The sequence below is a fragment of the Rhinopithecus roxellana genome, chromosome 10, assembly GCF_007565055.1.
Source record: "Rhinopithecus roxellana isolate Shanxi Qingling chromosome 10, ASM756505v1, whole genome shotgun sequence".
Classification (NCBI taxonomy): Eukaryota; Metazoa; Chordata; class Mammalia; order Primates; family Cercopithecidae; genus Rhinopithecus; species Rhinopithecus roxellana.
Genome location: NC_044558.1, coordinates 2,910,421 through 2,933,925, shown reverse-complemented (window position 1 = coordinate 2,933,925; position 23,505 = coordinate 2,910,421). Strand labels below are relative to the sequence as shown.

The window sequence follows — 23,505 nt, the reverse complement described above, 5'->3', positions numbered from 1 at the left end:
AACTGGTCCTTCCAAAGTGTTCCTGCAGCTCCCAGTTTATCCCTTCTATGTCTAACTTCCATATCAATATTCTATTCACCCATCTGTTCATCCAGTGTTCTGTTCACTACAGGGCATGTTGGCTGAGGTGAACAGCCTACTAAGGAGGCTGAGGTGGGAGGATCACTTGAGCCTTGGAGGTCTAGGCTGCAGAGAGCTGTGGTGGTGCTACTGCACTCCAGTCTCGGTGACAGAGCGAGACCCTGTCTCAAAAAAATAAAAAAAATTCCATAGCCTCTCTGGGGCTGCATGCCAAGCAGGAACGCCAAACTGAAATTATGGAAGAATGCCAGGTATCTAAAAGGCAAAGGTGGTTCCTTTGGTCAGGGATGGAACAGTACAGGCCAGTCTATCTGCAAGTCATTCTGTCTGGGTCCTCTAGCAAGTCAATCCAGTTCAATTCCCAAACACCATGCCAGTCTTGTGTTAGGCTGGTCCCTGCCCTCAGGCATAGGCAGCATATGCTAATATCAACAGTAGTAGGCAGAACAAGAGTGCCTTTTAAAGAAACATAGCGGTCAAGGCTGTTGCAACCAGGGAGGAAAGTGATCAGCCTGGCTGCGGGATTATTAGGAAAGGCTTCGTGAAGGAGGCAGTCCTAGGAAAGACCTCGAAGGAGGCAAGTGGAGACGGAGGACAAGGCACCCAGCTGAGGGGAACAGCTTGAGCAAAGGCATGGAGTCAGGAAAATCGAGGCAGACCCAGGGAATGGAGACACACCTAGGGACTGAGTAGGGAAGTATAACTGAGGTCAAATCGTGGAGGTCACCACCCAGAGATCCTCGACTTGGAAGCTGGGATATTCCCAGGGAGCCAATAGGGTAGACCCTCAGGAGGCCTTAGGGAAGTCTGCTCTTCAATTTATTTTTATTAATTAATTAATTTATTTATTTATTTATTTTTTGAGACGGAGTCTCGCTCGGTCGCCCAGGCTGGAGTGCAGTGGCACAATCTCGGCTCACTGCAAGCTCCGCCTCCTGGGTTCACGCCATTCTCCTGCCTCAGCCTCCCGATTAGCTGGGACTACAGGCGCCCGCCATCTCGCCCGGCTAGTTTTTTGTATCTTTTAGTAGAGAGAGGGTTTCACCGTGTAGGCCAAGATGGTCTCGATCTCCTGACCTCGTGATCCACCCGTCTCGGCCTCCCAAAGTGCTGGGATTACAGGCTTGAGCCACCGCGCCCAGCCAATTTATTTATTTTTTGAGACGGAGTCTATATCTGTCGCCCAGGCTGGAGTGCAGTGGCGCGATCTCGACTTACTGCAACCTCCACCTCCCAGGTTCACTTCATTCTCCTGACGAGTAGCTGGGACTACAGGCGCCCGCCACAACGTCCGGCTAATTTTTTGTGTTTTTGGTAGAGACGGGGTTCCACCGGGTTAGCCAGGATGGTCTCGATCTCCTGACCTCGTGATCCGCCTGCCTCGGCCTCCCAGAGTGCTGGGATTACAGGGCGTGAGCCACTGCGCCCGGCCTCAATTTCTTTTTAAACATGCTCTTCCCTCCTCCAGAAATGCCCTTTCTTTCTTCTCAGCCCAGCTGACTGCTACTCATCCTTCGAGTCCCAACGCAAAGCTCGCCTCCTCTAGAAGCCATCCCTGGCTCCCCTATGCAGTAACCGGTCCCTCCAAAGTGCTCCCACAGCTCCTGACTTAGTCCTTCTATGTCTAACTTAAATATCAATGTTCTGTTTGTCCATCTGCCTCCCCATTAGTCTGTAAGCCCCTAGAAGTCAAGGCCTCTTGTTCTTTTCTATATTCCTACTGTCTTGCACATTGCCAATACATGTAGAAGGAATGGAGGAGGGGAGGAAAGAAGAAACTGGAAGCACCAGTTCTGGCCTGAGGCACCAGAGGCTGTGCCCTGTGGCCTGGCCTCCTGGTATTCATCTGCCTCACATGACCTGGCGCCTCCTGCTTGAACCCTCAGTTTCTGCCTCGCTCTGGGCAGGGAGAACACAGCTCCCATTAGCTGCCTCCTGTTGCTAGTGCCTGCCAGCCCCTCATTAGCCCAGATGGTCCCCACTCCTGCCCTGAGAGATATGGGCTTGGCGGAGGTTGAGGCCCTTCCTAAGCCTGGTGAGCCCCTTATGCCAACCCCAGGCAGTTATCCTCAGGCTGCTATTGGACAGAAGCATTTGATTTTCAGAGCTCTGACCGTGGACACACACTTTACCATCAGTTATGGGGTCAATTCGGGGACCTAATGAGGAGCATCTTACCTGGGAGAAAGTGAGGGATATGACTCAAGCTAGGCATATGAGGAAAGGCTAGGATAACCAGGAATAAAGAGAAGTATCCAGGTGGCATACTCTGGTCCAAGGACCAGGTAGCCCCTAGCCTCACTTGGCAGAGGCCAAGCCTCCAGCCTCCCAATTCTTTAGATTTCATTCAGCTCCCTGAGAACGCTCCCCTCAGCCTGCCACAGGTGTGTGCTCTCCACAGCACATAAGGGGTCATGGAAGTGGAGACGGTGAGAGTGACAGAGAAGAAACAGAACATGGAGGCCTGCCTCCCAGGCCACACACCTGTGCCCCGCCACACCTCTGGCTTCTAGACTTCAGCTTTCCCTGGGAACCTCTCCTCCCAGGGAGGCTGAAGACAGGCCCTGGGGCAGTGGTGGGTGGAGATTGGACCTCAGCGCCTAGAGGGAAGTGAAAGGGTTTAAACACCGCCCCCAACCCACCCACCCCTGCCAACCACCTTCCACTGGGCCAGTCTAGCCAGCTCACCCCAGAGCACTGTAAGCCCAGGCTTGTCTTTGCTGCTCTCTCAGTTTCATCTTCCCTCTTACTCCTCCTTCCCACTCCTTCTGGGAGACACTGGGAGGAGAAGCTAGGGGCCACTGGCACCAGCTGTCTCTAGGGTGTCATTTAATACTGTCCATAATCACCACCTCCTCTCCTGGCTTATTAACTCTTTCCCTCATGGCTATTCATGTCATCCCTGGACGTCTCTCTAGCTCTGTCTAGCTCTCACAACACACACAAACACATACACACACACACACACACACACACACACACACACATACACACAGTGAATGGGAAGAGGGAAGGGCTAGGAACTAGACATACTCTGGTTTCTTGCCACTGCAGTTCCTTTTCCACCTGACTTCACCCCCAAAAACTGGTCCCACCACCAGCTGGGAGGCAGGAGCAGGAGAAAGGCTGGTTCAAGGAGTTGGAGGAACAGAGGACACTTCTGAACCAGCAGAGCAATCACACAACAGCAAGGTCAGAGAAAGAGAATCCTGGAGGGCGGATTTGAGGATGGACACGGGGAATACAAAATTAGAAACCGTCCAAAGATAGAGATTCCTCCTCCAAACGAAATAGAGTCACCAGCGTCCGAGTGAGGACTAGAACACTCTGATCTTGTATGTGTTTCATACGCTAGATGGGAAAGGGGAATAGAAACCCTTTCCCCTGGCAACTCAAGGAGATTCTGCTTCTGAAAGTGTTTCCTGAACTTCAGGATGCTCTGAAGAAGTAAGGAGCCCTATCAATCACTGTTGACTCCATTGGCAGGAAATAGACCACAGGCAGGGTGAGGGGCTGGGAGCCTCAGACCTGCCACCTGCCCACTACAGGGTCTTGGGTTTCATGGTTGTAAGATTACAATGACCACACATCCACAGGACACTTCTATCTCAAATATCCAGTGCTTCTGTCAGACAAGGTGCCATGATTTGGAGAAGTGAAAAAGGTGGGGAAACCGAAGCGGAAGGATCGCTTGAGCCCAGGAGTTGGAAACCATCTTGGGCCACACAGCAAGATACAGTCTCTATTTTCTTTTTCTTTTTATTTTTTATTTTCTTTTTAAAAAATAAATTTAGGTCGGGCGCGGTGGCTCAAGCCTGTAATCCCAGCACTTTGGGAGGCCGAGACGGGCGGATCACGAGGTCAGGAGATCCAGACCATCTTGGCTAACACGGTGAAACCCCGCCTCTACTAAAAAATACAAAACACTAGCCGGGCGAGGTGGCGGGCGCCTGTAGTCCCAGCTACTTGGGAGGCTGAAGCAGGAGAATGGTGTGAAGCCGGGAGGCGGAGCTTGCAGTGAGCTGAGATCCGGCCACTGCACTCCAGCCTGGGCGACAGAGCGAAACTCTGTCTCAAAAAATAAATAAATAAATAAAAATTTAAAAATGAAAAATAAAGAAAATAAAGTGTGGTCCATTCATGCAATGCCCAGCACGTGTCAGTCCTTCCACAGCATCTTTTTTTTTTTTTTTTTTTTTTTTTGAGACAGTTTTGCTCTGTTGCCCAGGCTGGAGTGCAGTGGCACTGTCTCAGCTCACTACAACCTCCACCTCCCAGATTCAAGCGATTCTCCCACCTCAGCCTCCCAAGTAGCTGGGACTACAGGTGCCCATCCCCACGCCCAGCTAATTTTTGTATTTTTAGTAGAGTGGGGGTTTCACCATATGGACTAGGCTGGTCTGGAACTGCTGACCTTGTGATCTGCCCGCCTTAGCCTCCCAAAGTGTTGGGATTACAGGCGTGAGCCACCGCACCCGGTCCCATATCATCTATTTTAGCAGCCACTGCAAGGGCTGGGTGACCCTGGTGTAGCCGGGAGTGGGCTTATTTGCACGTGAAGTGGGAGGGTGGAGAAGTGCCGGTCAGGTCTCAGCTGGACACCAGGCCCTATCGCTGGAGCAAAGGCAAAGTCCAGGACAGCCTTCCACCATTACCTTCCACCAGGCAGGCCAGCCGGCCCTCTGAGAGATAAGGCTCACACTTTGGACTCCACAGCAGGGATGGGACCCCCGCCCCTCCAGCTGGCAGGCGGGCTCCCTGCCTGCTTAGAGGTCTAGGCCGAGCCAGGGGGAGGACGGGAGAGTCGGCCACCTGCCGTGATCAGTAGGAAAGAGGGGTGCCTGCTACAGGTCGTCACCCTCCCCGCCTCCCCCGGCGGCGCCCCGCCCCGCACTCAGCCCTCATTACTGCAGCGCCTCGCGGGGGTCTGGCCTGGAGGGGAGGGCGAGCGGTCCCAGCCCTCCCGCTGGGCCGGCGGGTGTTGAGTTCAGGTGCGACCGAAAAGGGGACAGGAGGGCACCGCCACGGGAGCTGTCCCCGCCAGGGGAGGCGGTGGCTGCGGGAGGGCGGGGGCTGCTCGGTCCCCAGGGTCCCGCCCCTCTGCCCCGAGCGGTGCCGGCGGTAGGGAGGGGCCAGCCCGGTGCCCGCCCTCCTCGCCCGGCCCCGCGCTGCCCGGCTCTGGCGGGCCGCTCGATCCCAGTCCCAGGCCGGGCATCGGGGCTGACTGGTATCGCCTGGGAGCCAACGGCGACGGGGAGCCCCGCGGGCGGGGAGGGCGGCGCAGGGCAGCGGGTGCGGTGACACCTGTGAGCACAGGTGAGCGGCGGGAGGGCTGCGCGGCCAGGGGCGGGGCGGCCGGGACCCGGGGTCTGGAAGCCGGGGCGAAGCGGAAGGAAGGCCTGGCCTCCCGAAGGCGGGAGGAGGGGAGCGGGGGCTAGGCTGAGAAACGACCCTGGGTAGGGAGCAGTGCGAGGGAGACAGCGCCCTCGGAGGGAGGACTATTGGGAGGCGGCAGGACGGACAGCGAACGTTTCCTCCTCTGCTCTAAATCGGAGGAAAGTAAGGGAGGGTTGAGTCGGGACCTCAGGCTCACCTGGTCGGGGCACAAGCACCTGCGCAGCCTCCTTGAGCCCACCGCCCCTTAGGAGGCCTCTCCTCTTCCAGGCCCTGCCCCCTCGAGGGCGGGCCCTCCCTCCAGGTTTAGCCGGGAGGGATGGAGCCCCACGCCTGGCCACCAGCTCCATGGTGGTGTTCCCAGAGGCTGGGGAGGACCAAATATATAGCCCGAGAAACTCTTCTTCTATTGGACTGATCTCTAAGGCCAGTGGCCGGACAGCTGGCCCCGCTCACCTCCTGTCTGTGGCCAGGAGGGTTTGGGTAAGAGATGGGCAAGCCTTTCAGTAAAGGCCAGACAGTAAATATTAGAGACTTTGCGGCCTACACCGTCTGTCCCAACTAGCAAGAAAGCGGTCACAGATTATTATGAGACCAGCAAAGAATGGATTCCAGCAAAACTATTTATGGACACTGAATTTGAATATCATATAATATTTACTTGTCCCAAAATATTGGTGTTTTTTTTTGCAGGGGGGCAGAAGTTGTTTCAACTGTGTAAATATGTAAAGGTTTGCAGGCTGTACAAAAACTGGTGGCAGACTGGGCTGTCTCCAGCCACCCCCACTCCCAGCCCACCCCACCCACCATGGCCTCCCTCCAGCTTTTTCCCAGGCTTTATGTGGGGAAGGGGATGGGGTTATATCTAGGTGCAGGGAGAACCCTCCCACCTGGGTGTATCCAGAAAGCCCGAGACCTGTCTGTGACCCTTGTTCCCATTTGAGACCAGTGCGGAGCTGGTACCCCAAATATGCACACATGTGAGAGAGGAGGTACATCTCCAAGGGGCTTCCTACACAGTATGTACCTGGACCTACCCTACTCCCATCAAGTCATAGATGAGGCAGCCATGTTTCCCCCAACAAGTGACTAAGCCCTTGGCCCTCTCCTCCCCCACTATACCGTCCTGCCCAGGAACCCCAGCAGTGTTGGTCTCCCACCTGGTGCCATTCACTGATTGGGAATGGCCCTTCCATTCCTCTCTTTTCTCTCTTGCAGCCCTAGGGGACCTCTTTCTCCTGGACATTGAAGATATGGCCCTTTGGAGGTGACCCAGCAGAGAAGGGATGAAGGCCTTTGGTCCTCCAAATGAGGGCCCCCTCCAAGGACTCGTGGCCTCCCGCATTGAGACTTATGGGGGTCGGCATCGAGCCTCCACTCAGAGCACTGCTGGCAGTCTCTATCCCCGAGGAGGCCTTGTGCTGGTGAGTCCAGACTGTGCCCCAAAAGTGACCTGGTGGGGCAGGAGGGAGGACACCTAGGCTGTGGAGCCTCTGTCCCCTTACAGGTTCAGAGGTTGAGCTATTCCTGCCCCTTACCCTACTCTTCCTTCCTGGGTTGTGGGGAAGAGGAGGGCAGTGACAGGGCCAGGCTCCAGGGATGTCACACCCCAGTCCCAGACAGCTGGGCAGGAGAGGCAGAGCCAGGAGAAGCCAGGCCCGTAGAGGAGTGCTGTTAGACAGGTCTCAGACAGAGCTGCGGGTAAGGTCATCAAACCCCAGAGCTGGCACCTCCCAGGCACCCGCCTCTGCTTGGCAGGAGTTTGAGGGCTTCCTGAGATCTGCTTCTCCCTGAGTCAGGATGAAGATGAGCAAAGGTTCAAGGTGTCCCTACTCCTCCAGTGGTGGGTGGGGACAGGAGGGTGCCTGCCTTGGCTCCACCCCTGGCTCGACCTGCCTGGCCCTCCTCCAATCCTGACCAAGGATAGGGGTGTGGAAGTCAAGTCTGTCCCTCAACCTGCAGGCTTCCCCTCCACGTTGAGGACAGTTCTGCTTGTGGCTGGGATATCCCCTGCCTCACCACACGAGAATTTTGCCTGTGGAGATGGGACTTTCCTAGGCTGTGGGTGAGAAGGGAGACTAGGAAGCATGTGGGGTAATTCAGGCCACAGGCAAATGAAGGAATGTGACCAGGCCTGCCCTGGGAGGAGCCGTGTGGTGGCAGTGGCCTCAGCCTTTCACACGGAAGGGCAGCCACTCCCAGCTGGATGGGATGCAGGCTGCACACCCCTGGGGAGGAGGCTGCACATGTGTGTGCCCTCGTCCCCATGTGTGAGGGAGGCTGGTCACAGACAAGGAAAGTTATGAGAGAGCAGAATGCTGTGTGCACCATGCCTTGTGCATGCACCCCCCGTGGAACGGAGAGCAGGAGGCAGTGGGGGCACACACACCAGAGCCCGGGCATGTGTGTGCCTGTGCACCTGCTTGTGAGGAGGCCCCACTTCTGCCCCAGGCCCACTCAGGGAGCCAGGCTGTCATGCCCCTGCCCACTCAGCTTAGCCTTGCTGGCAGCGGCTGCTGTGACTCAGGGCAGGAGCAGCCCACACCAAACTGGTTTGCAGGGAGAAGTGAGCCAGCCCAACTTACCAGGGTGGGGGAACAACATCTAGAGCCAAGACGGCCCCCCTACTACCTCTCTGGGGTTTCTGGAGAAAGGGAGGCACCCCCAGAACTTCCCCTACTCCTCTCCCAGGATCCCAGTCGCCGACGCCTCCAGCAGTATGTCCCCTTTGTCAGGGGTTCTGGCCAGTCCCGAGGCCTGTCACCCATGAGATTGCGAGATCCAGAGCCCGAGAAGAGGCACGGGGGCCATGTGGGGGCTGGCCTGCCTCACTCCCCCAAACTCAAGGTAAGGGGGTCCCTCTCCTCCCATCCCCACGCATACAGCCCCAATTGTGATGGCTCCACAGATGACCGGCAAGCCCCAGGGGCTGAGACCACAGGTCCAGGAGGCTGTTGCCTGCCAGTCAGACATGGCTCTGCCTAGGTCCCCTCAGGGATATATCTCTCCTTGGTCCATGCATGGCAACCAGGGACTTTGACTTGAGACACTTTGATTAAATGTGGATAAACGATTGATATTGAGCTTTCAGTTTTTGAAAATTACCAAGTTGCTGAGAGTCAGGTATGCTCCCTCCATCCTCAGGACCCCACCATCCTTCACAGCCGCTGTGAGCCTCACCCCTCCTCTCGAGCCACATTCGGATGGAGTGAGTGAGGGTCAGGAGTGTCTGTTGCTCATATTACTTGGTGCCAAAGAAACCTGTAAAATGGGCCGGGCGCGGAGGCTGACGCCTGTAATCCCAGCACTTTGGGAGGCCGAGACGGGTGGATCACCTGAGGTCAGGAGTTCAAGACCAGCCTGGCCAACATGGTGAAACTCCGTCTCTAGTAAAAATGCAAAAAAAAATTAGCTGGGCATCATGGCAGGCACCTGTAATCCCAGCTACTAAGGAGGCTGAGGCAGGAGAATCGCTTGAACCCAGGAGGTGGAGGTTGCAGTGAGCCGAGATTGTGCCACTGCACTCCAGCCTGGGCGACAACAGCAAAACTCATCTCAAAAAAAGAAAAAGAAAAATAAAAAAGAAACCTGTAAAATGTAAGCCATGCTGCTTCATAAAAAAATGCCATTTTATGGGCAAATTGTCAAAGTGGTGCCTGAGACCACTGGTTCTCTAAGTCTTGTTCTGATTCACTTGAAGTTCCCTCTGCATGTCTGTTTCTGTCCCTCCCCTACCTCATTCTGATTCAGGAGACCCATGGAAGGCCTCTTTCCTGTCAGGGAGCCTAGATCAGACCCCTCTCCAGGGATCTTTCTGCAGACCAGGGTGCCTCTTCACCCACATTCCAGCAATGCCTTTTTCCCCGGAATTCCAACTGGGGCCGACCCCTGTCCTCCAGGCCTCCGTGTCCCCACTCATACTCAGTGCTGCCTGCCATCTCCCATTCCAGACACACACACACTTAAACACACATGCACACACACACAGCCCTCCTGGAGCCCTGTGGCTGGGTACCAAGGATGTGGCCAGAGCTGATGCCCTTCTTGGCTCCCCCAGGAAGTCACCAAGGCCCATGAGCTGGAGGTGAGGCTGCACACTTTCAGCATGTTTGGGATGCCCCGGCTGCCCCCTGAGGACCGGCAGCACTGGGAGATAGGAGAGGGTGGCGACAGCGGCCTGGTCATCGAGAAGTCCTGGAGGGAGCTGGTGCCTGGGCACAAGGTGAGCCTGAAACTCACAAGGTGAGTCTGTCCCCACGGCGTGAATGCACACACAGATTCTGCTCTAGAGGAGGGAAAGGCCTTGGGTGGGGGGGGCGGTCATGTGGAAAAAGCATCTGGAAACGTGTTGATCTGGGTTCAGACCCCAGCTCTGCCACTTACTAGTGAGACCTTGGTCAAGACAGTAAAGTTCTCTGGGCCTCAGTTACCACTTATGTAAAGTAGGGATAATACCACCTACACATTGGTTTGAGGATTAAAAGTTCATGGTCATGTACAAAGTTCCTAGAACCTATGAAGTGGATCCAGTAGCACTTAATAGCTGATACATGCCATTCTAATTATCATTCCCCAACTGAACCAGCATTCTCCCCACCCCAGGAGATGAGCCGGGAGCTGTGCCACCAACAGGAGGCCCTGTGGGAGCTCCTGACCACTGAGCTGATCTACGTGAGAAAGCTCAAGATCATGACCGACGTGAGCCTCCCTCAGCCCCAGCCCCGGCCCCATCTTCCCTGCATGATCCCCCATCCTCCCAGACTGGAAGGCAGGTCACTGGACGAGGGAGGGGCAGGATTTCAGGCCGGTCTGGGATCCAGGAAGATAGGTCAGCAGTACTGAAGTTGATGGGGGGTGGGAGGTGACACTGAAGGGCTGCGCTGGGTCCTGAGACCCTCATCCCCCTCCCTGCAGCTCCTAGCCGCTGGCCTGCTGAACTTGCAGCGAGTGGGACTGCTGACGGAAGTGAGTAGGTGCTCGGGGGGGGATCCTGGCACAGCCCAAGCTCTGAGCCTGGGGATGAGGGTGGGCCCTGCAGTCATTCCTGTCTAAATTCCCACGGCCCTGTTTTTTGGGACGCCTTGCCCTCCCTACTTCCCTGTTACTGGGGACTCCAAGCAGGCCACAGGACCCCCATTTCCCAGACTGGCATCCTTGAGATCTTCCAGGCCCATCCCTCTTCACCCCCGCCCCTGCTGTCCAAGCTTAGGGTCCTCACCTTTCCTGGGCCAATGCCACCCCTGGTGACCTGCCAAAGGTGTGCTGCTCAGTTCTGCTCCCTCCTCCAGGTGTCAGCTGAGACCCTGTTTGGAAATGTCCCCAGCCTGATTCGAACCCACCGGAGCTTTTGGGAGGAGGTGCTGGGGCCCACCCTGGAGGAAACTCGGGCCTCGGGCCAGCCCCTGGACCCCATTGGTCTGGAAAGTGGCTTCCTGACGGTGAGGCCTGTGAAGGGCTGTGTCCGGATGGGGCAGGACTGGGAGCCCACGGGGGTCCTGTGTGTAGGGCATGCCCGCAGTACGCAACTCTCTGTGATTTGAAGGGCCACAGGATACAGCCCCTACCCCTGATATCACCTCACCTCCTCCTTTCATGCCACAAGTCTGACCTCTGTGCCACAGGTTCCTTGTTCTTCTGGAGTCCCTTATGAAATGAAAACGCAGCTGTCTCAGGGAAGGGTCACACCTCGGCTCCCATCAACTACAAAAGCTGGGTGCAGCCAATGGGGCCTAAGTGAGGGGACCCTGAAGATGACTTGGGCGGGGGTAAAAGGCCACAGGAGGCACCCGGGGCATGGAGGAGAGTGACAAGAGAAAGCAAGAGGGCCTAGGGTCTGACTTTCTTTTACAATGTTACCTAGCCAGGAAAATGTGGGCCCTGCAGGAAAAAGTTGCAGTGGGGTAGAGAGGGGGGCGTACTTCTCCTGGGAGCCGTAGGCACCCCCTCCACAGGAGCAAGGCTTCTGAGAAAACCCTTAGGTCGCCACCCCACCCCCAGGGTGAAATGGGATCTGCAATGTCCTGAAAACGGACCAGCTGAATTATTGATGGTGGGAGAGTAAGTTCAGAGCAGCAGGCCCCAGTAGCACTGTGGATGGAGGGAGTTCAGAGAGCTCTAGGTCCGTGTCGGGACCTCAGGCTCCTCCCTAGAATCCAGAGAGGGGTCCTAGCCTTGAGAGCATTCCTGGGAGGATCCTGGGAGGGAGGGACTGTCAGGAGCTGGGCTAAGGGCCTCCATGAGACTCTCTTCACCTGCTCCTGGGTCCTGCAGCCAGAGCCTGTATTCATGGTCTTCTCCCCATGCCCGCTCCCCACCTCCTGTATCTGTCTCTCCAGTTTGGCCAGAGGTTCCACCCCTATGTCCAGTACTGCCTCCGAGTGAAGCAGACCATGGCTTACGCCCGAGAGCAGCAAGAAACTAACCCTCTCTTCCATGCCTTCGTGCAGGTGGGAGAAGGGGTGCTGGGGAGGGGGACGGGTGCATCTTAGCCAGCCAGTCTCCAGCTGAGCCTGAGGCTGAGCTCACCACTAGGCAGGGCAGGAGGGAGCAAACCGCTGAGCCCCACCCGCCTTCCCTGCAGTGGTGTGAGAAGCACAAGCGCTCCGGGAGGCAGATGCTCTGTGACTTGCTCATCAAGCCCCACCAGCGCATCACCAAGTACCCACTGCTGCTGCATGCTGTGCTCAAGAGGAGCCCCGAGGCGCGTGCCCAAGAGGCCCTGAATGCCATGGTAGGTGCTCCGGGGGTCTAGGACTCTGGTGCGTCAGGGACTGGGAAGGGGTCTCTTTCTTAGTGTGTCTGTGACAGTGTAGCGCTGTGCTGTGGCTGGCGTTGGTTGGGAGAGGCGCTGAGCCGTCCCTCTTCCCGTACCCCCAACCCCACCTAGATCGAAGCCGTGGAGTCATTCCTGCGACACATCAATGGGCAGGTCCGCCAGGGCGAAGAGCAAGAGAGCTTGGTGGCTGCAGCCCAACGCATCGGGCCCTACGAGGTGCTGGAGCCACCCAGTGATGAGGTGGAGAAGGTGAGAGGGCAGAGGGAAGAGGCCCAGGAAAAGCAAGGTCCCAGGGATACTGGTGAAGGGGGGCCTGGCAAGGCCAGAATGCCCCGTCCTTGGGTGCCACGAGGGTGTCCACCATTCCTTCCCGGTGGTGACAGTCCAAGGGGTAGAAGTCAGAAGAGTAAAAAGCAGGCACTGGGAGGCTTCCTGTAGCCCATGGGGGAAGGACAGAAACAGAAAAGTGTTGGTGGCGGAACCAGGAGCCGCTCTTGGCCAGGAAGTCCAGGCAGCCTGCCGAGCACCCTGACCCCTCCCCTCTGTGTCGCTCAGAACCTGCGTCCATTCTCCACCCTGGACCTGACATCCCCCATGCTGGGGGTTGCCTCTGAGCACACCAGACAGCTGCTGCTGGAGGGACCCGTGCGAGTGAAGGAGGGACGAGAAGGGAAGGTGAGGGTGCTGTGGACAGAGTGGAGGGGACGGGGCATGGTGGGAGAAGGTAAGAGGCAGAAACGCCAGAAGTGGGAGAAGAGGGGTTTTGGGAAAAGGATGTAGTTCTGGCTAAGCCCCAGTCATTTGTGTGACCCTGAGCCAGCCACTTTCCCTGCCTGTAAATCGAGAGATGGGACCAAAGTGACGGCCCTGGCCACTCCCGCATTTGGGCTCTGCATGTGTCCCTGTGTGCCTGAGCACCATGCCTGTGCCTCCTCCTGGACCAGCCCTGCCCCTGGCTCCAGCTGACCCTGTCTCTTTCCCCTACGCCCCCACCCCCAGCTGGACGTGTACCTGTTCCTCTTCTCTGATGTGCTCCTCGTGACCAAGCCCCAACGCAAGGTGGACAAAGCCAAGGTCATCCGCCCCCCTCTGATGCTGGAGAAGCTCGTGTGCCAACCCCTGAGAGACCCTTGTATGTGCTTCCTGCGGGGAGCCTTTTCTTCTCCCTCTTCTTAGCGAGGGGAAGGAGGGGCTGGGATGGAGATCAAATAAAGGCTGGCCTCTCGAAGGTTGTCTCCTCCATCCAGACAGCTTCCTGCTGATCCACCTCACTGAATTCCAGTGTGTCTCCAGCGCCCTCATTGTGCACTGTCCCAGTCCTACAGACCGTGCCCGGTGGCTGGAGAAGACCCAGCAGGCTCAGGTACGGGAAAGCCAGGGATGGGGAGGCATGGGCAGAGGTCCCCAGAGCTCAGAAATGGGAGCACGGCAGTGGCTCACACCTGTAATCTTAGCACTTTGGGAGGTCGAGGCGGGCGGATCACCTGAGGTCAGGAGTTTGAGACCAGCTGGCCAACATGGTGAAACCCTGTCTGTACTAAAAATACAAAAATTAGCCAGGCTTGGTGGTGTGTGCCTCTAGTCCCAATTACTCTGGAGGCTGAGGCAGGAGAATCACTTGAGCCCAGGAAGTGAAGGTTGCAGTGACCTGAGATTGTGCCACTGCACTCCAGCCTAGGTGACAGAATGAGACCTTGAAGAATAAAAGAAGGAAGGAAGGAAGGAAGGAGGGAGGAAGGGAAGGAGGGAAGGAAGGAAGGAAGGAAGGAAGGAAGGAAGGAAGGAAGGAAGGAAGGAAGGAAGGAAGGAAGGAAGGAAGGAAGGAAGGAAGGAAGGAAGGAAGGAAGGAAGGAAGGAAGGAAGGAAGGAAGGAAGGAAGGAAGGAAGGAAGGAAGGAAGGAAGATGGGAGCACAGAGGGGAGGAGGAGAGAGAGGCTGGGGTGGATTCAGGTTCAGACTGGACAATCTGATGTGCCCCAAAGAGGGAGGCAGAGCCTCCACCATCCATCAGAAGATGGAAAAAGCCTTTGGCCAGCTACTGTGCCAGCCACTGGGAGAGCCCAAGACATGGCATCCCCTGAAGGTTTGTACAGCCCAAAATGATTAACTTCTAGAAGTCATCTTCCGTTTGCAGACATTTACAGGGCACTTGCTGAGTACAGGCATTAGGGCTAGGTGCTAGGGAATCAGAAAAGAATAAACCACCATTCCTGCCCTCAAGGCATAGGTGCTGTAGCCTAGTTAGAGTAATTAGTATACAAATAATAGAAAGACGTTATGTAGAATGAAGCTGGGATAGAGAAGGGAGCAATGCATTGTCTGCTGGGTCTGTTTGGAAGGAACACAGAGGAGCTGATGTCTGAGCACCATTTGGGAGGATACCTAGGAGTATGTCAGGGAGTCAGGGTGAAAGGAAAGGGCATTCCACATGGAGGAGCAGAAAGTGCAAAGGCCAATAATGCGAAATAGTTGTGTGTGTTGAGAGAACTGCCCCCATTAGTATTGCTACAGTATAAAGTACAAGAGTAGATGCAGCAGGGAGAGGCTGGCGGGTAGGTGCCACCAGGTCAGGTCATGCCCATCTCTGGATGTCATGATAAGGTATCCTATAGGTGAGCTTTGTCCTTTGGATGACAGAGGGCCAGTGAAAGGGCCGGGCAGGGGAGTGATGTGAGCAGATACAAAGCAGGAGGAGTTCAAAAGAAGAGAGATGCAAATGGAGCTGTATTAGGTCCCATAAACTTGGTGGCCTAAAATATATCAGAAGCTTAATCTCTCACAGTTCTGGAGGCCACAGGTTTCAAATCAAGGTGTTGGCAGAGCTGAGTTTCCTCTGAAAGCTCTAGGGGAGAATCCCTCCTTGCCTCTCCCAGCTCCTGGTTGCCCCAGGTGTTCCGTGGCTTGTGGCAACAAAATTCCAATCTCTTTTCCGTTTTCCTTTTTTTTTGAGACGGAGTCTCGCTTTGTCGCCCCGGCTGGAGTGCAGTGGCCGGATATCAGCTCACTGCAAGCTCCGCCTCCCGGGTTCCCGCCATTCTCCTGCCTCAGCCTCCCAAGTAGCTGGGACTACAGGCGCCGCCACCTCGCCCGGCTAGGTTTTTTGTATTTTTTAGTAGAGACGGGGTTTCACCGTGTTAGCCAGGATGGTCTCGATCTCCTGACTTCGTGATCCGCCCGTCTCGGCCTCCCAAAGTGCTGGGATTACAGGCTTGAGCCACCGCACCCGGCCCCAATCTCTTTTTCTGTCTTCCCATGGCCTTCCTCTATGTCTGTGTCCAAATTTCCCCCTCCTTTCTCTTACAAAGACATGAGTATTAGATTTTGAGCCCACCCTAAATCCAGGGAGAGCTCATCTTGAGCTCTCAGGATCTCTGCAAATCTGCAAAGACTCTTCTTCGAAATCAGGTCACATTCACAGGTTCCAGAGGGTAGGACACAGATATATCTATATTTTGGGGGGCCACTATTCCATCCACTACAGGAGTGGAATGGCCAAAGGGGGTGAAGATTTGAGTTGGACTTTTAAGGATGGGAAGACCATGAGCAGAAGAATCAGAGGACCAATTGGGCTGGATATACTTCTGGAATAACGGCCATATCTGCCTAAGTCTGGAGCACAGGGTTTGTGTGAGTGCGTGGTAAGAGGCCAGATTCTACAGAACCTCAGAGCTGCAGAACCCTGTGGCCTGGATGGGCTTGGGTTGAATAGGGTCGACAAGAGACAGCCCACCGTGAATCCTTTTTTTTTTTTTTTAAGACAGAGTCTTACTCTATTGCCCAGGCTAGAGTGCAGTGGCATGATCTCAGCTCACTGCCGCCTCAACTTCCTGGGCTCAGGTGGGTCTCCCACCTTAACCTCCCACGTAGCTGGGACTGCAGGTGTGCACCACCACACCTGGCTAATTTTTTGCATTTTTTTTGTAGAGACGAGGTCTTGCCATGTTGCCCAGGCTGGTCTTGAACTCCTGAGCTTAAACGATCTGCATACCTCGGCCTCCCAAAGTGCAGAGATTACAGGTGTGAGCCACTGTGCATGACCCTGCCATGCATTCTTGAGCAAGGGTGAAATCAGTGGGTTTCCTCTTGAATTGGGTTTTCAGGAAATCAGGTAGCAGTGTGCTAGGTGGGCTGGAGGAGGGAGAAATTGGTGACAGGACATTTATTGTACTAGTTTGGGTGTGAAACATGGAAGGTTTAGTGCCACAGCCTTAGGGAGACATTGCAAAAAGGGACAAAAAACGAAGGAGAAGAAAGGACCTGGCCGGGCACGGTGGCTCACGCCTGTAATCCCAGCACTTTGGGAGGCCAAGGCGGGCGGATCACAAGGTCAGGAGATCGAGACCACGGTGAAACCCCGTCTCTACTAAAAATGCAAAAAATTAGCCGGGCGAGGTGGCGGGCGCCTGTAGTCCCAGCTACTCGGGAGGCTGAGACAGGAGAATGGCGTGAACCCGGGAGGCGGAGCTTGCAGTGAGCCGAGATCACGCCACTGCACTCCAGCCTGGGCGACAGAGCCAGACTCCATCTCAAAAAAATAAAAATAAAAAATGAAAGGAGCTAAAGAAGAGGGAAGAGACGGGAGCTTTAGGGACACTGTGGTTGAAGTCTATACTGAATTCAGAAAAATCCATGTGATTTTTCATGAGACTTTGTGAAAGTTATATGACCTCCCTCAACTTCCATTTCTTCAACTGCAAAACAGATACACACAATAACAGTACCTGCTTCCTAGGAAGATTCAAAGCTGTCTTTCAGCTTAGGCACACAGCCTGGTGCCAGCACTGGGCACAGGCTCAGGAACTCCAGATACCCAGGGGCAAAGAGCACAATTGGCCTCCTGAAGTTTCAGTTTGGAAGACTGCATTGGCAATGGGACCCCAGAGAGAAATGCAGTCATTAGAAAGGGAAAGGGAAATGCGCTGGTTTCGATATTGCTTCCTCGGTGAGGTGGCTTTAGGGTAAGAATATTTAAACAGCAGCCCTTTGAAATTGAGGCAGCCAAGATATACCCTAGTGGAGATATCTTAGGGGCTTTGGGAAATACAGAAAGACCCGGAATTCAGGTGAAAAATAAGGACAAAAGACACACCCCAAGGAGAGGCAGGTGGGTTTTATGATGAGAGTGGTCTCCCATCTGCCCTGTCCCCTGCTTCCAGCTACGTTCACAGTCCCCTCTGCGTGGCAGGGGCTTCTCTCCACCACTTCCGCCTAAGCCTAAACACACTTTCCCCTAGGCTGGACTGACTGGCAAGTGAATCATGCTGGAGGTTAATCAAATTTTCTTGGCCAGGCGTAGTGGCTCACCTCCTGTGATCCCAGCACTTTGAGAGGCTGAGGCAGGCAGATGGCTTGAGCCCAGAAGTTTAAGACCCAGCCTATGGCCAACATGGCAAAACCCCATCTCTACAAAAAAAATACAAAAATGAGCTGAGCGTGGTGGTGTGCGCCTGTAGTCCCAGCTACTGGGGAGGCTGAGGTGGGAGGATCACTTGAACTTGGGAGGTAGAGCCTGTGGTGAGCTATGTTCCCACCACTGCACTACAACCTAGACAGCAGGGTGAGACTTTGTCTCAAAAAAAAAAAAAAAAAGTTAAATAAAAAATTTTCCTGAAGGCTAGAGGCTCAAGGGGAGCCCAAGGACAAAAGCAGAAGCTAGTGGCATCAGTGTTCCTAAAGCCCCGATTCCCCAGGACAACCAGTGGGGCTGGCAGTGAGTGCCAGGCTGCCTTTTTTCTTTGCCACCTCCACCTTCAGAACTTTCTCCTCTTTTTTTGGTTTTTAGTCATAGAACAACAGCCAGACCCTCACCTCCTCCCTTTAGAACCCCCAGAGCTACTAAAAATTACCGGTATTTTACTAAGCAAAACAATTCAGCCCCCTGATAGTCTCACTCCAGGCTAACAGGAAAGATCTGTAAAGGTCTGTAACCAAGATACGCACCAAGGCTCCCTGGCCTTCCTTAGCAAAACAAACAAAACTGAAACTTTGAAATTACTTTTCCTGCTATTGTCTTACACCAAATTCTTAGGGAATCCTCTCTGGGGCCATCAGTCTTTATAAACTGAAGAGGGCAGTAGAGTCTCTGTTGCTGCTTTTCGTGGAGCAATCCCTGGGGTCAGACTATTGTTCCCTCACCCTGGCAGAAATGTTGACTTGCAGATTTATTCCTAGTGGGTCTAGCTGTGATGACTCACACTTTCAGAGAAAGTCAGCTTCTCCAGGGAGAAGACACTGAATCTTGGGGAATGCCCAGGGACTGAGAAGAGGAAAAGGAACAGTGACAGGAACAGAAAGAGCTGTCAGAGATGGCGACCAAGAAATGAAAGCAGGGAGACTGAAGGAGGCAGCCGAAGCTAAGAGCCAGGGTCTGAAGGAGGGGACGAAGCAGCTGTCAGGGAGTTACTTCACCTCTTGGGGAAATGCAGTGCACGCAGGACAGACAGTCCGCGAGTGGCCAGGCACAAGGCCCAGCACTGTATGGGAACTCCATAAATGTTTGCCATTGTCATCATTAGGAGAAAGGCGTAGTCTTTGGGCCTGGGTAGGGCTTGCTGCTGACTGGGGAAACGCTTCTGCATCTGTTGCCCAGGAAGTCAGTGGGCACCTTTCAACGCTCGGTTTTAGTCCAGCACTGGGGAGTTCTGGGAGGAGAGTGGGTGAATCTAGGAGCCACCCCAGAGACAGCAGGGAAAGGAGGCATTTCCTCTCCACGGGGACAAAGGAAGAAGAATCCTGCTGGGGGCCCTCCCTTCCTCTTCTCAGTTATGTAGAGGTGTCACATTCTGGCTCAAGCACCAATTTCTTTTTCCTTTCCTGTCCTCCCCTCTGCCCCCTATGTGTCTCTCCTCTTACCCAAGCCGAGAAAATCCTCCCAGGGTTGCTGGAGAGGCTTTGGGCTCACCTGGAGGCACCTCAAAGAGGCCCATCCCCCACCCTTCCCATTCCCCCAACCCCCCGCCCCGTGCTCAGGGCTTCCTCCCAGCCTCCAGCCTCTTCCTGGGGTCGGGCAAGGGGCAAGTTTAGCAGAGATGCTGGCATTGGACGTCCCTTACAGAAACTCTGCTTCCTTCCAGTTCTTTTCTTTCACATAACATCCCTCCTCTGGCACCCCAAACGCAAACCTGAATTTGGGTCCTGTGGGGCAAAAGGGCACCCCAACAGGACAAGCAGGTCGGCCCAGCGCCCCCACCCTCCCTTCTCTCACTCCTTCCCTCAGTTCACATGGAGTTGCGAGATGGGGCCTGGGAAAGAAGGAGTCCTGCCCCAGGTCCTAGCCCTGGCAGGTTTCCTGCTCCCAGACACCCTCTGCTCTGGCCAACAGACCACATCTTATGAGACTGCTGTCACCCTTGGGAATAAGTGACTGGAGAGCCAGAAAAAGCAGAATTGGAAATATAAGCCTGATGTCATTTTCCTATCCCTGTTCATCCATTTCATCTCTTGTCCCGACCCAGGTGCCCCCAGCGTTTCTGGAGAGGCTTTGGGAAAGTCCAGGTGCCCAGGAATCGCTGGCTCATATACTTCAAACTGGGGAGATACTGGAAATATTTAACAATTAGTATAGCATGGGCATCAGCCAATCAGAAGGGAGCGTGCACTAGAGGTCCTTTGCTGTGCCAGATGTTCTCCCCCTCGTTGCCAGATCATGGGGGTGGGGGAAGTGGATGAGACCCAGGCAGCAGCCATTTCCTTACCGGCATGGAAGACTTCAATATTTAACAATGATATGGCCATACCAGCAAGTGCTGACATTAGTGCTGCCCACTGCAGCCACCGGTACCTCCCTTTCACCAAGGCTTGCCTCTGCCTCCAACCTCAGCTCTACCACTTTCTCTTCCCTCTCCTTCCCTCTCTCTCTCCCCCTCCCCAAGCTAACAACTGACCTTTCCTAACTCTTTACCTTTCAAGGCTGTCCTTGAATGTGTTGCATTGACTGACCTAGGACTCAAAGAGCAAGGTCCTGTCCCAGCTCTGCTTCTCCATACCTGTGGGACCTTGGGCAAGTCACTTCACCTCTCTAGGTCTAGGTTTCTTATCTGTAAAATGGGCTAGCATTCATGTTCTCCACACCACAGGGCAATGGTGTGTATCAAATGACCACATGTGCAAAGGTGCTTTGAAAATTTTTTCTCAGATGGCGCCATTTCATTCTGTTGATACCTGTATGAGATCGCTGAGGGGGGGAGGAAGACAGACAATATAATGCATCCTCTCCTCAGCCTTCTAGGAGTTTTCCTCCCTCTGAAAGACAGCAGAGACCTCAGCCCAGGACAAAGCCCACCTCTGCCCATGTTCTGCCCTCCTGCTCCTCCCAGCTTCAGAGCAGACGCCCAGGTGGTAGGAGAGGGATGCTCTTGAAGGAGCAACCAGTACCAATTCAGAACACTTATTCCACCATCACCACCAACCAGGGAGGGCTTCCTGAAGGAGGGGGCAGACCTGATAACGGGTCTGCCAATGGGACATGAGAAGTAGGAAGACCTATACAAGTAGGAAAAGGGTTTGCTGCCACCAAATCCCGGCACCACCCCACTTTCTTACTGTAAGAAGTACCTCCTTGGGCAGTTACTTAACCTTAGAGTCTCCATGTCTCAGTAGTAAGGTAGGGGTAAAAATATCTGGTTCATGGGGTTTTTGTAAAGATTAAATAAGGTAATGTAGGCCAGGTGCGGTGGCTCACACCTGTAATCCCAGCGCTTTGGGAGGCCAAGTGGGGTGGATCACAAGGTCAGGAGTTTGAGACCAGCCTGGCCAAGATGGTGAAACCTTGCCTCTACCAAAAATACAAACTTAGCCAGGCATGGTGGCAGGCGCTACTCAGGAGGCTGAGACAGGAGAATCGCCTGAACCTGGGAGGTGGAGGTTGCAGTGAGCCAAGATTGTGCCACTGCACTTTAGTCTGGGTGACAGAGTAAGACTCCATCTCAAAAAAATAATAAAATAAAATAAAATAAAATAAAATAAGGTAATATATGTAACACACTTAGCAGGGTGACTGGCAAACAGCAAGTGCTCAATAAATGAGAGCTCTTAATAATGAAAGTGTCCTGTCCCAGATCACCCTACAGAAGCTGAAGGCAGAGGAGTACGTTCAACAGAAGAGGGAGCTCCTGGCCCTCTATCGGGACCAGGACAGGGAGTCCCCCAGCACCAGGCCCTCCACACCTTCCCTGGAGGGCTCTCAGAGCAGCGCAGAGGGGAGGTAAGGCTCACACGGACTACAAGGTCTCCCCGAGTAGGGGGCCACAGACAGGGAGGGGAAGAGGAGGAAGCCATAAGGCTGAGAAATGGCATCACTGTACACTTTTGGTGGAACTGGGGATAGAGGAACGCAGGCTATAGGGCAGGGTAGGGAAGGTCGGTATCAGCAGTGTTGGGTTGGGGGTCGGGGGTAGGGCACAGACAGTCTACAGAGTTAGCCAGCCTAGAGTCACACAGGAGCGTCCTGAGAGGAGCAGGCTCGAGAATGAAGGTAGGTGTGGATTTGCAGAATAGCAGAGCTGCCACATCCCCGGCGAGTGTGAGAGGTTCATCTAGGATAGCACCACTGCTTGGCAGCAGCTTAAGGAGAAAAGAAGAATCGATCATTGAGAATAATATCAAGTAAGTTCAGGAACCACTCAGCAAAAACCTGACCACCCACTCGATACAACATCCTGGACCAGGTGCTATGGATAAAACAGTTGAGAGGCAGCCTGTACTCTCTTAGGAGCTTAAAATCTGGCCAGCCAGATGAGAAAAACAATCATAGTGCGATGGAAAGACGATACCAAAATAAGTTTGGAGGCGGGGCCGTTTCTGGATGTAGTGATCAAGGGAAACTCCCTGGACTTGAACTTGACCCCTGTGCATCTGACTCTTTGCCATTAATTGTAGGACTCCTGAGTTCTCGACCATTATCCCCCACCTGGTGGTGACAGAAGACACAGATGAAGATGCTCCCTTTGTGCCAGATGATAACTCAGACTCTGGCTATGGCACTTTGATCCCAGGCACCCCCAAGGGCTCCTGCTCCCCGCTGAGCCGTCTACGCCAAAGAGCCCTTCGGCGGGACCCTCGCCTCACCTTCTCCACCCTGGACCTCCGGGACATCCCTCTGCGTCCCCAGCCTCCCAACCCCCAAGCTCCTCAACGCCGAAGCGCCCCTGAACTGCCAGAAGAAATCCTAAAAGGAGCCAGTCGTCCCCAGGGAGACCCACCGACCTGGTCTGAGGAAGAAGATGGGGCCTCCGTGGGAGGGAATGTGGTGGTGGAAACACTGCACAGGGCCCAGCTTCGGGGCCAGCTTCCCTCCTCCCCAGCCCATGCTGACTCTGCTGGGGAAAGCCCCTGGGAGTCCTCAGGGGAGGAGGAAGAAGAGGGGCCTCTGTTCCTGAGAGCTGGCCACACATCCCTGCACCCAATGCGGGCTGAGGACATGCTCAGAGAGATCCGGGAGGAGCTGGCCAGCCAAAGGATTGAGGGTGCCGTGGAGCCCCAGGACAGCAGGCCACGGAAGCTGACTCGGGCCCAGCTGCAGAGGATGCGGGGGCCCCACATCATTCATCTGGACACCCCTCTGTCCACATCGTAAGTGCTGGAGGGAAGCTGGCCTGGGAGGGGGCAGACAGGGATGTCTGTATGGGGCGGGGGATGCAGTATAGAAAGAGGGCAGTGCTGGAGCAGGGGTGGAGGCAAGAAGGGCTCTCCACCTCTCTTCACCCAACTCTCACCCATTGCCACTGACTGTCGCTGAACACCCCCTCCTGTCTTTTCAGAGAGGTGTGAGGAAGGCAGAGGACCTTTGGCATGCATCTCTCCCAGAGGAGATCTCTCTCCAGTAGCGCTGGTCACCCTCTGGCATCCGTGACTCTACCTCAAGGACCACATTTCCCAAAGGAAGCCTGGCCCAGGCACCCTACCTCCGGCTCTGAGGACTTTGGGGATCAAGAACTGTAAATTTATGTATCATAGGTACACCTAAGCCCCACAGAAAGTTGTGCATAAAAATGACTGCCCTGGCTGGGCATGCCTGCCTGTAATCCCAGCACTTTGGGAGGCTGGGGTGGGAGGATCCCTTGAGCCCAGGAGTTCCAATACAGCCTGGGCAATATAGGGAAACCCTGTCTTTATAAACAATATTTTAAAAAATTACCCAGGTGTGGTGGTGCACCTGTGTCCAGAGGCTGAGGTGGGAGGACCCCATGAGCCCAAGGGTAGGAGGCTGCAGTGAGCGCACTCCAGCTTGGGCAACAGATGAAGGTGGAGGGAACAAG

General features: G+C 54.7%; 1 protein-coding gene across 1 annotated transcript; it reads left to right on the top strand.

Annotated features, from left to right (window-relative positions):
* The first annotated feature begins 5,236 nt into the window (after positions 1-5,236).
* PLEKHG6 (pleckstrin homology and RhoGEF domain containing G6) lies at positions 5,237-23,368 on the top strand. The gene is made up of 16 exons (XM_010385965.2): positions 5,237-5,397; positions 6,694-6,899; positions 8,167-8,322; positions 9,533-9,697; positions 10,078-10,173; positions 10,390-10,440; positions 10,764-10,913; positions 11,811-11,921; positions 12,056-12,205; positions 12,362-12,499; positions 12,806-12,925; positions 13,250-13,382; positions 13,498-13,613; positions 21,307-21,452; positions 22,127-22,819; positions 23,008-23,368. The coding sequence occupies exons 2-16, from the start codon at positions 6,762-6,764 to the stop codon at positions 23,015-23,017; spliced, it is 2,373 nt and encodes a 790-aa protein (XP_010384267.2). The 5' UTR covers positions 5,237-5,397; positions 6,694-6,761; the 3' UTR covers positions 23,018-23,368.
* Positions 23,369-23,505: the final 137 nt, after the last annotated feature.